This window comes from Seriola aureovittata, chromosome 12, assembly GCF_021018895.1.
Source record: "Seriola aureovittata isolate HTS-2021-v1 ecotype China chromosome 12, ASM2101889v1, whole genome shotgun sequence".
NCBI lineage: Eukaryota > Metazoa > Chordata > Actinopteri > Carangiformes > Carangidae > Seriola > Seriola aureovittata.
In genome coordinates this window covers 2880659-2893265 of record NC_079375.1, presented here as the reverse complement: position 1 = coordinate 2893265, position 12607 = coordinate 2880659, and the positions used below count along the sequence as shown (strand labels likewise).

At 41.7% G+C, this 12607-nt stretch overlaps 1 protein-coding gene across 2 annotated transcripts in view; it reads right to left on the bottom strand.

The window, feature by feature from the left end:
- adcy8 (adenylate cyclase 8 (brain)) overlaps positions 1-12607 on the bottom strand; it is a 90171-nt gene that overhangs the window by 27615 nt on the left and 49949 nt on the right. The window contains exons 7-8 of one of the 2 annotated variants that reach the window (XM_056392321.1): positions 11396-11666; positions 402-599 (exon numbers count right to left, since the gene is read on the bottom strand). In XM_056392321.1, the coding sequence (XP_056248296.1) occupies positions 402-599; positions 11396-11666 (469 nt within the window). The remainder of the gene's footprint in view (positions 1-401; positions 600-11395; positions 11667-12607) is intronic. The other variant, XM_056392320.1, reaches the window with a different exon arrangement.

Genomic DNA, 12607 nt, shown 5'->3' with positions numbered 1-12607 from the left:
GACTTTATTAATTGAAAATAATTTAAAATTGAAGTCCATAATTATTCTGGTGGCACACTTGCGACTCTGTACTCTGGAAGATTAAATAAAGAAAAGTACTGAGCAAAAAATAATAATAATTATAAAAATAACCTGGAACAGTTTATGTATATTTTATTTCATTATTTTCCGATAAATTTCACAGCATCCCTCAGTGACTCATGTAAATACAGTAAAATAAAAAATAGTTTTTTTGTCTCTGTGATATCACAGAAGTATTTCATTTGCCTTTAGCTTACTCATGAAAGGAAAAAAAAAATAATTTTGCTCATTGTTTTGCTTCTGAAAATTTTCATCTAGGAATAAATATGAGGAGGGAGAGAGAAAGAAAAAAACAGTTATCTGTCTAAAACCCCAGCTACCTTCTCTTCCAGGCTGGAGTCTTTAAACATCAGTGAGAAAGGCTTGATATGCTCTCTTCTCAACTTATCGCCACTCCGTAAGTCGATGGCGCTCTCTATTCGCTTGTTAATTTCCTCAGGACCAGAGTGGACATGCAAAGCTTGTGCGAGATGGTTTGGAAGCAGATTTATCGAATTTCTCGTTAGGGCAGCCAGAGTCTAGGGGGAAAGCACATGCACATAGAATGAACCTGCTTGTCCCCCTTTTTTTTGTTTCATTCAAGTTACAAATGAAAAAGAAGAACAGACACAGTTACGTTCATTACATCCACAAAAGAAAGAGAAAAATCAAGGAGGAGGAAGAAAAGAGGGGGAGTGGACCAAAATGCAACGTTCGCCATCAGACAGAGCAAGTCATGCATCTCTCATTCGCTCACAGCACGTTCACTTTGCACTGATGTTAGTGGTGACCAAGCTTGTCATTATGCACACGTTAGAACAAAGCTGCAGTTTTATGTCCACAACTGTGATTGGATGAGGACGGAGTGGCAACGAAAACACAACAAACAGATGAAAATTAAACACTATAAAGTAAGTGAAGGACAAACAACACAGCTGAGAAAGACAAAATGCAGGTAACTTTTCTCCTCCTGCTCCACAAGGATCGATCACTTTATCACCTCCCGTCTCACGCCTTTCTCTCTCTGTTAAATAAATACACCAAAGGTTTTTCCCTTCCCTGATTCTCTTATTCTTTATCTTTAAAGGTCTACACTGGTGGTTTTGCATGTGCAAAATCGACAAATCGTATTTCTAAAAGGCATTTAAGTTCCTATGACAAATATATGTTCTTATGGATCAACACAAAATATGGAGCTTTAAAACACATGACCTCAGTGTTCTTAGTAGTGCCTGACTGAAGGCAGATAATCCACTGCCAATAATTTGTCACCTCCATGTTTCGTGTTATGTGGTTCGGTGCAATAAAGGAAGCTCCATCATCTTGAACTTGGGGATCAAACACTGAAAAGCAAATTTTATAATCCAAGCAATGACCAGATTCACATTATAGTTTCACAGAGTTTAAGTTTCATTATCCTCAGTGTCCTTGAACACATCGGAGAAGAAGGTCACTACCAGCAGCTTCATTAGATAGATAGATAGATAGATAGATAGATAGATAGATAGATAGATAGATAGATAGATAGATAGATAGATAGATAGATAGAATCAAGGCTCAAGCTCTTCGTCTTGGCTGAAGCGTCACATCCACTGTAAAGAAAGGTTGTACCATACGGACCAGAGTCATTTTCTCAGAGTCACTGACATTAGCTTTCCAACATTAGCTGTGAGTTAAACCAGTCGTGTGGCAAACTTTGGACAAATTACCATTTGGAGTGTCTGAGCCCTGCGGGGCTGGCAGCCATTAAAGTGATTACAAGAGCGATATGATGATGATGGAGATACTTGTGCGAAATTCAATGTGTCTTCTCGCCGACTCCGGCCAATCAAAAGTCTAGCCTCATCCTGCCTAATCCAACACGTTAACAAGTGGAATCCATCACAATGAGATCAATAAATAACTGATGTTCTTGAACAAATCCGAATTATTGGATGTTTTTCTTTCTCTCTTTTTTTGCCTGTCAGGGTCACTGACTTATTACTGAGCCTCATTACAGGCAGACTTCATCTTAATCAGAGCTATCTGGAGATTATAATGACTGCTATTTCACAGTTTATTGGTCAATGCTCACAAATCACATGAGAGTGCAGCATTTATCAGTGTCAGCAGAAAGATTCTCACCTATTCAGAGAGCTTTGCTATTCAGCTGTAAGACAAGGACTCATTCAGTCCACCTTATTGCGCAGGACGTTTATTTCGATGACATATACTGCACCTGAAGTTGCTTGAAATGCGATATTTATACATGAAACTCTGGCTCTTTTGCCAATCTGGAGAAAAAAGTACAACCATAATTGGAGGTAGATCAGTATGATTTTTACACCAATTTCTAATATGAGAAAATTCTGATGTTTAGGTTTTTTAAAGGTCCATTATTACATTTTATCGGTGTTTTATTTGAAGTGTTGATGCATAAGAAGATATATTTGTGGTTTTAAGAACCAAAAACCATTTCAGTGCAGTTTTACATCTCCTCTCTCAGGCTTCTCTCTGGAGCTCTAGTAACAACAGGTGTGTGAGCAGATCAGAGGAGAAGAGGCTCTGAACCTCACAAACACCAAATCCTGCAAGCTCAGTTGGTGGGTCTAAGTGGGCGGGGCTTGGGGTATGGCTGAGAGTGGTGACTGCTTTGACATCACAAAGTTCCAGAAGTCCTGACGGCTGGTTTTAAGGCTCAGTTTTTACTTTCACAGTATTAATATAGAACCTAGACCTGCTTTATAATCAAACTACACATGGACATCTGCCTTTAGACTATATGGGACCTTTAACTTAACAGATAATAGTAAATTGGATGTAAACAAAATAAAATAGACCCATGAAAAGTTGTAAATGCTTGGAACTTTTCCACATGCCTTTTATTTCTTTCTGTTTCTGGCAGAGAAGAGCACTAACTAAATGTAAAGCAGCCGATTTTGCTCTCAACACACAGTGAAGAGGGAGGGAGTGAGGGAGAGTTGAACTGAAGTTGAAGTTGAACTCAACAAAACCTCTTTTGCATATGAATGGAAACACGTGGCCCGTGTGTCAAATGATTAACATATCTGGAGCAGCCACAGAAAATACACAAGCCTCATTATAATGGAGACAATTGGACAGTGGTTTGTGAAATCACAAGAACATCAAATACTTCAGATGTGTGTGTTCCAGGGCGAGTTCATGGTGATGACACCAGTTTATTTCAGAATGATCTCACTGAGGAATACAGGGAAGTTATATATGAATGTGAAATGCTACATAAAGCTTTTTAATTAGTGATCTGCTACCTGAACTAAGTCTGGAGGACTTTACAGGACAATTCTGGTTCGGACTTGATCATGTTTTAATGTCCAAGTTAACTACTGAATACAGTTAATGTAACAGTTTAAAGGTCCCATATTGTATAAAGGTAGATGTCCATGTATTGTTTGATTATAGATCAGGTCTAGGTTCTATATTAATACTGTGAAAGTATCAAAGCCTCAGTCCACAGAGAAATGCACACAGCCTGTATTCAGAAACTGAGCCTTAAAACCAGCCGTCAGGACTTCTGGAACTTTGTGATGTCACAACAAAGCAGTCACTCCTGTCAGCCATGCCTCAAGCCCCGCCCACCGGGACCCACCATCCAACCTTGCAGGATTTGGTTTCTCTGAGTGTTTACCTGAAATGTTTTATATTTTTATTAGGTCATTCAGAAAACATTCAGCCAATCAGAAGAAATGCTCAGAGCCTTCTCTCTTCTGATTGGCTCACCGACCTGTTGTTACTAGAGCTCCAGAGAGAAGCCTGAGAGAGGAGATGTAAAACTACACTGAGATGGTTTTTGGTTTTCTTAAAACCACAAAATTATCTTCTTATGGATCCACACTTCAAAATTAAACACTGGAAAAGTGTAAAATATGGGACCTTTAAAAGCCAGTCGGACCGGAGCCAAAGAAAACCACCAGCACCTCTAAAGCTCACTAATTAATATGTTCTATCTAGTTTATTTAATCTGTACAAATAAAGAGCTGTGAAGTTGCTTGCAGTTCTCTACTGTTAATATAACAAAGAGTTTTATTTTCAAATCCTACTATTGCACAACATGTAGAAACCCACTTCTGTTACTGTCGCCTCTGTGCTCTCCACCTTCACATCTGCAGCACTGAAAACTCCCCGACGTCAGGTTCATCAAAAGGCATTTTGGGAAGAGTATGTAGGTAGTCACTGACTTGAAGCAGAATACTAAATAACTAAAACGCTTTGAACATCACAGACTGATAATGTATCAGTGTCTTCTCAGTTCAGAAAAGCAACTGGATTTAAACATGAAAACATTTCCTTGTGACACTTTAAAGAAACTCCAGAACATTCCCCCACTGATTTTCACCATCACTTGTTTCAGTTAGAAAAATCCTACTTCCCACACTGCAGTGAATGTCACATATATATTATATATTCCCTTATGTCGACGGAGCTACAATCTCGCATCTTATTTTTTGATCCTATTGGTTGAGATTTTTTTATACAGCTATTCTGACACATCTTCTGTCTGAAAAAACTCAGGCATTTCCACTTTAATTCAAAATAAGAGCGCAGCTGTGTAACATTCTTTTTTCTTCTGACACAGACCCTCTGTTGGAACCAGCAGGGTCAGACATGGATCACAGCAAAGAGGGTGCAGCTCCGTATCGGCAAAGGTGGATCTTATACTTCACAGACCACTTCAAAACCTCAATGAGCTACCGACCCTCAGCCGTCCACTCACGACACAGGGGCTCAGAGGGGACGGCTGCCAGCGTTATGAGCTGTGCTGCCCTGATTGTTTTTGACGTGCACCTCCCTAAAGGAGCATACAGCCTAAAGGCCACATGCTTCCATCTCTGACATTTCTCTTCTGTATATTGGCCGGTGTGATAGCGCCCGAAGCAGTGCTCGGCTGTATGGGGGCAAGCGGTATGGGGTTACATGTAAGATACATATTAATAACAGAAGGCGTCAATCTGTTGGAAATGCCAACATATGATGCTAGGAAAAGGGCAAGTGGAGGTGGGGGTTGGGGGGTTGGGGGGTTGGGGGGGTGTAAGATCAGACAGAGTGAACACGTACAGTAATGTCAGAGGATTTTCATCAGCTGGATGTCTCACATGTCTGATGAGTGTGACGGATTCACCAGAAAGCACAATTCACTGCTCTTCACAGGACAGCAAGCAGGCGGTTTATGTAAACCACAAACACGCTTCAGGGCAAAAGAAGGATCTGGACCAACAATGTACTGCAGAGTGAAATATCTTCCAGAAAGAATGAACTGAAACCCGCTGTAAGATCCCCTGAATTTCCATATAGCGCCGCCATCTGGCCACCAACATTTCTAGTTGAGTTCCCAACAGAATAACTGACATTATTTCTAACATTAATGTGCTAATGTAAAGAAAACATTTATTCTTTATTGTTCCATTAAAAAAACTTACAATCAGTATAAAACACCACCTGAAGTAAAGAACAAAAAGTAACATGAAAATAAACAAAGAAGTTCCAACAGAGGAACTGGGCCATGTTCACACACTAATGTGCATGCTAATGGTAGCATTCAGGCCAATGCAGAGCCTCAAACCTATAAAATACCAAATCTAATAAATAGGAAAAAGGACACTGAATATGACATGAATTATTTGAAGACGTGAAGTCCAGACGACTTAAACAACTATTCTAATCTCATTGCATCACTGCATGATGAAAGAACAATTCTGATAAATGGTCATGATGGTTTATATTCATAAATATAAATTCATAAATATTCATTAATGCATAAATGTTATTGTATTCATAATCTGCCCGTGTTGTACCTATGTTAAGTTAGGACAGTGAGCAGGGTGCTAATATAAAGATGTGTGACTGCTACTGGCCTCTGAAGTGTGTATCTTCAAAATCATTTAATTTAAATCTAAATTTAAGTGTTGATCCATAAGAAGAGCCTCCTCTCTTCTGATTGGCTGACTGTTTTGCGAGTGGGTGGGCGGGGCTTGGGGCATGGCTGAGAGCGGGGACTGCTTTGTTGTGACATCACAAAGTTCCAGAAGTCCTGACGGCTGGTTTTAAGGCTCAGTTTCTGAATACAGGCTGTGTGCATTTCTCTGTGGACTGAGGCTTTGATACTTTCACAGTATTAATATAGAACCTAGACCTGATCTATAATCACACAACACATGGACATCTGCCTTTAGACTATATGGAGCTATAAAGTGAGTTGAAATTAACACATAAAAGAGCTGTGGTATCTAAAACAAAAATAAAAGCTTTTAATTGGATTTAATACGAGGACTGGAGCTGAGCTGGAGCTGATGGCAGAGAGAATATGTTTAAATGATTTTGTTAATTGGTGTTGTAGCCTTGAATATGGCAAGTCTCTAATGTGAACAGGCAAATGGATGCAGAGTGAATGAGGGCGAGTGTTAACGCAAGAATGGAGCGTCCAGAACGAGACTGAGCGGCCTCTCATTTTAAACATCGAACGGCTTCTCTTCAGCAGAACTGAAAGCACTAGTCTCAGAGAGCTGGCACCAACACAGGCCGAAACTAAACCAGGAACGTGGAAATGAACCCATTTCTTTTTGGCTTGGATTTCATGGTTTAGAGTAAGTGGGTCTTCTGAGGAGACACACAACCTCCTTTGAGGTGAAAGCACTGTGACAGTGCTGTGCATCATGGGAGCCAGCAGGCACACAGCGAAGCATGAAAGAGGTAAAGACAGAACCACTCAGCCGGTAGTGCAGAGAGCCTCCGCAGAGCTGGGAGTCCGATTTCAGGGCCGGAGATCCGAGGACGAATCTTCTGGGGTTTGATTACGGCAATCAGTCCCGGATGGACGACAGTTTCCAGTGACCATGGCGGCAGACAGGATATGATGTCAGTGGTTATCAGAGTGCTTCACAACGAAAAACAGGATGATGGAGGATAATGGTTGGCCACAGATACTAAACACTGCTTTATGGCGGTTATCAGACAGCAGTTAATGGAAGTTCCTATTGTCCATGTCATTATGTAACCTGTACTATAACTCTACCTCCTGTCACTGTACTCGCTGAATAAGGAGTCACATTCAGATTATTGTTGATACTAACAATCACCAACTACAGTTTAACACGACAGGAAATAATCATTTATTTTTAGTATAGTTGTGTGTGTGTAGAAGAAATAGATATTTGATCACAAGAAAATTAATCTGCGACTATTTTGATAACTGATGATCAATCAATTAAAGCAAACATACCAAACATTCTTTCTCTCAAATGCAAAGCTGGGTATCGAACTTTTATGAACCGACCAAATAATTGGTTTGATGCCGGTCGCTGTGGAAATGGAGCCCAAGCTGCCACAGCTTCTTTCTTCCTTACTGCTCCCCTTCTTTTTATCATTAGCGGAGCTAGTGCTAACACTCGCTTCTTAGCACACTCAACGTTAGACTGTAAACACAGCGGGAGCTTCCCGCTTCATAGTGACGTGTCCTGCTAGAAGTTTTCGAAAACTCCCATCCTGTCTGAAAGGTCCATGAGGAGTAAATGCATAAATCTCATTAGAATCAGTGAGCAACTGAGCATGCAGCATGTTTGGACCAAGATCTAATGATGCTGGTGATTGGCTGTTCATTTACACAAACACTTTTGAGTGTGTAAAGAAACCAAGCTAAAATTTGTAACGTAATGTTTAATGTCATTTTATTTTTTGGCAAAATGGATTTGATAAAATTGGTATCCAAAAAAGTATCATTAAGAATCAGTACCGAAATCAAGGTCTTGATATCAGTATCAATATCAAAGATGATACCCAGCTGTCCTCAAATGCGAGGAGATTCTGCTTTTCTCCATTTTACACAATTATAAATGAAATATGTTTGGACTTTGGACTGTAGGAGGGACAAACTCTGTAAGTATGTCATTGTTTTCACACACTCCTACATACAGTCAGGTCCTGATTATTTGGACAGTGACACCTTTTTTCTTTTTTTCTTCTTTTTTTTGTCTCTTTACACCAAGACAATAGATTTGGAAACAAAGCAGTCAATATGTGATTTAAGTATAGTCTCTCAGCTTTAATTCACGGTGTTTAATAGTATAATATAATTGGACAACTGACTGACGAGCAGTTCTACGGCCAGGTGTGTCCTGTTCCCTCGTTATACCGTGACAAATTAAGCAGATAAAAGGTCTGGAGCTCATTACAAATGTTGAATTTGCATTTGCTATTTGGTCCCTGGAATTCTCAGCATGCGGTCCAAAGAGGTGTCACTGCGAGTGAAGGAGGCCATCATTAGGCTGCAACCCTCAGACAGACAGAAGACAGCATCCAAAGTGGATGATCACAGATTTCTTTCCTTGGTGAAGAAAAACCTCCTCATTACATCTACTGAAATCAAGAATACTCTGGGCGAGGTGTGTCTCTGGGCGTGTCACTGTCAAAGTCTGCAATCGAGAGACGCCTTCATGAATCCAAGTACATAGAGTTTACAACAAGGTGCAAACCACTGGCAACACTAAAGAACAGGAAGGCCATTAGACTTCTGAAAACATCTGAAAAAGCCTTCCCGGTTTTGGAACAAGGTTCGTTGGACAGATGAAACAAAGATGAACTGAAAGTGTGGAGTAGGAAAGGAATGGCTCATGATCCGAAACGCATCGCCTGTCGGACACGGTGGAGGCAGTGTTGTGGCATGGGCGTGTATGGCTGCCGATGGAACTGGCTCACTGGTGTTTATTGATGATGTGACTGCTGATAGAAGTAGCAGAATGAAGTCTGAAGTGTATAGAGCTACTATCTGCTCACATTCAGACAAATGCTGCAAAACTAATAGGAAGGCGCTTCACAGTGCCGACGGATAATGACCAGAAACATACTACAAAAGCAACCCAAGAGCTTCTCAAGGCAAAGAAATGGAATATTCTTTAATGGCCAAGTGAATGACTGCAAAGGATTTTCCTCCAAATATTAAAAATAATGCTTATATTTACAATTTTTGTTTGTCCAATTTCTTTTGAGCCTCTGAAAACGGGGCAGTATGTATCGATGTAGTTGTTATTATTCACAGTTAATGCAATATTTCTGTTAAACACATTGAATTAAAGCTGAGAGACTTAAACCACCTATTGACTGCTTCATTTCAATCTACTGTGGCGGTGTAAAGAGACAAAATAAAAAAATAAAAATGTGTCAATGTCCAAATACTTATGGACCTGACTGTAACAGAACATCACTACAACACACACTCCCTCTCTTTTTCTCCTCTTCACTCACTCCTCTGCCTCGGTTACTTCCTCCACACACACACACACACACACACACACACACACACAGACACACACACATGCCCTAATATTCTACCTTGTCCTGAATCCAGTGATGCTGAAAAGTGAATGGGACCAACAGGAAGGGAGAGCGGACAGACAGAACACCACCGGAGAGGGAGAAGTTCAGCTCCGAGCAGAGTCACACAACGACATAAAAGACACTTCAAAACTCCTCTGAGGAGCCTTTGATATGCAAAGAGCCGCGCTTTGATACTACTGTCCTGACGGGCTTTCATTGTGCCAGAGACAAAGAAGTGGCACTTTTTAGAAATAACATTCCTCTGAATCCAAACACGCCGTTTCGTCAAAACGCTGTGAGCTCCTGACAGGCCTCGCCGGGGAGAAGGTACGTACACGAGAGTCAGCTCGCCGCTGCAGGACATCCAACAGAAACACTAATGACGTCTAATGTTATAAAGACATGTTGATAGTGTCAATATACAGTATGTCAAAACAGTCATCGGGGGCACAAGTGAGAGAAAAATTCACCTCTGAGTTACAGTAAATCTGTTGGTGCTTAATTCACTTGATAAACACGTTTTTTATTTCTGCTTTTAGATGAATTTACCCTCTACAATATTCCCTCAAAACATGAATTACATGGCAGGGTTCATCCAGGTTCATCATCTTTTGCAGGTTGTCTGACCTCAGAGTCCATGAGACCCATAAGCTCATAAATGAGGCATCCAAAGGAAGAAGCCCTCGCTCCTCTGGGTCCTGCTCCCATGAGTCATAGCTGAATTAGCATCTGCATTGTCTTTATCCGCGTCTTTGAAACAACCTACTGATGTATTTATTAGCTATCTTTCTGAAATGGTTCTGATGAGACGAGAACAGCCTGGAGGAGCAGGTTGTAGAAAGTTCTGGTTCTGGTGGAGGAACATTGAGTCCCGGCCAAGCAGCATGTTTTTCTTTTTGTGTGTGTGTGTGTGTGTGTGTGCTGGGTGTCCTCCAACAGCTCGTCCCTTCAATCCCATCTGAGGTTGCAAATATGGCCTGAATATGCAGCTTTACCCCCCTACCCCTCCCTCCCCGCTCGCCTGAGATATTATGTATGATGACATGTCTGAGATTGTGGGGGGAACAGTCTGTGAGTGACTTGTGGCAGTGCCGGCGTGGGACTGACATTTTTCTGGAACGACGCCCAGGAGAGTGAATAAATAAAGCTGACCCTGAGCCTGATCTGCTTCATGGTGAACCGCACACGCTGAACTTAGTCAGCTTGTCATCCACTGGAAGGCAATTATAAAATAAACATCAGGAATTAAACTACGCGACCTCCGTAACGATCAAACAGCTGCAGCTGATTCAGAGTCCTCTGTGAGACCAGGACAGTGGATCACAGTCCACAGCGTTCAGGTTTTATGCTGCACAAAATATAATAATTTTATAAAACATGGGACTACAGCTACATATTGTTTGCCTTTAATTTCCTGAATTCCTAAAGTTTTGGGATGAGCAGCTCAAACCCACATCCTCTACACACTGTGCTTAGAAAATAAAACCCAGAAAATGTCACCATGACGCCTCTGGGGGCTGATTTGTTGTTATGGGTGGACAGGAACGCAGACAGATGAAGAGGGAATGAGGAGGATGTTTCAATGAGACACACAATCAGAAGCTCGTCATCCTGACAGACAGGCAGGCTGACGCGTTACCACGGTAACACAATCTCTCCGCCGGAGGCCGTCCACTCATTCCCAGGAAAACAAAAATACATAAATAAAAAAGGGAGAACAACCAACAAACAGGCGAAGACAAGTGAGAAGATCCAGTGCACTGTAAAAAATGTCCGTCTTAACAAACCTCCTCATGCCAAAGTGAAGAGCTGTTTGTTTCATTTTGCTTAAAGAGTTTACCAAACTTAAAATATTTTGGTAGATGTATAAGTTTAACATGTGTCCTTCTTGAAATTGAAATAGAAGTTTTAATCCTTGGTTGCAGAACAGGTTTGTCATTCAGACAGACGTTCTTTCAGTGTGACAAAGTGCACAACATGACTTGAATCACAGGCAAGCGGCGGGACTTACGTTCTGTTTCCCCACGATGTTGTCGAAGGGAAGCTCGGGGCTCCAAGACGCCTCGTTGAAGGTGGCGCTGCTGGCGCGGCGGTCGGCCGAGCTGGCCGCCTCCTTCATGATGTCCTCGGGCAGCGTGAGCAGACTCTCCTCCGGCTGCTTGATGAGGTACGTCTCGATGTTGTGGCGGCGGAGGAAGTCGTTGCGGTCCTTCCCGTGGCCCTCCTCCACCTCGTAGTCTCCGTTTAAACAGTCCAGAGCGGCTTTGGAGATGTGGATCCGCCTGGAACAGGACAGAGAAGGTCCAGTTACATTTATTTTTCAATTTAGAAAAATACAACTTTAAAGGTCCCATATAGTCTAAAGTTAGATGTCCATGTGTTGTTTGATTATAGATCAGGTCTAGGTTCTGTATTAATACTGTGAAAGTATCAAAGCCTCAGTCCACAGAGAAATGCTCACAGTCTGTATTCAGAAACTGAGCCTTAAAACCAGCCGTCAGGACTTCTGGAACTTTGTGATGTCACAACAAAGCAGTCACCTCTCTCAGCCATGCCCCAAGCCCCGCCCACCTGGACCCACCATCCAACCTTGCAGGATTTGGTTTCTCTGAGTGTTTACCTGAAATCTGCTATATTTTTATTGGATCACTCACAAAACAGCCAGCCAATCAGAAGAGAGGGTCAGAGCCTCCTCTCTTCTGATTGGCTCACTGACCTGTTGTTACTAGAGCTCCAGAGAGAAGCCTGAGAGAGGAGATGTAAAACTACACTCAGATGGTTTAGTTCTTTAATAAGAATAAAAGACAGTAGAAGAGGAAAATATGGAGCTTTAAATTACTTTTCAAGCCAAATCCTCCCATTCAGTTCACAAATATAACAAGGGTCTGTATGTTAGAAGAGTCTGCAGGTGATGACAGTGACACCATCAGTCAGAGGAGAGCAGCCAATCAGTGACATGTGCAGGTGTGAATGAAATCCTGGACAGTGTCAGGTCACTGAACTCAGAGGTCAGGTCCACCATGTTCCTGCATATGTTCCTATCAGACAGTTGGAGATCTTCTGTCTGCGGCTCAGACACTGCAGCTTCATCCATCTGTGTTATGCAACTGAGTTGAATGAAGAGCCCAGGTCGGGGTTACAGTGTGGCTCAACAACAGATGCTGGCAGGATATTTAAAACCAGCAGTTAGAGAAGTAATCCCGTCCTGCCTCTCCAGGCCAAA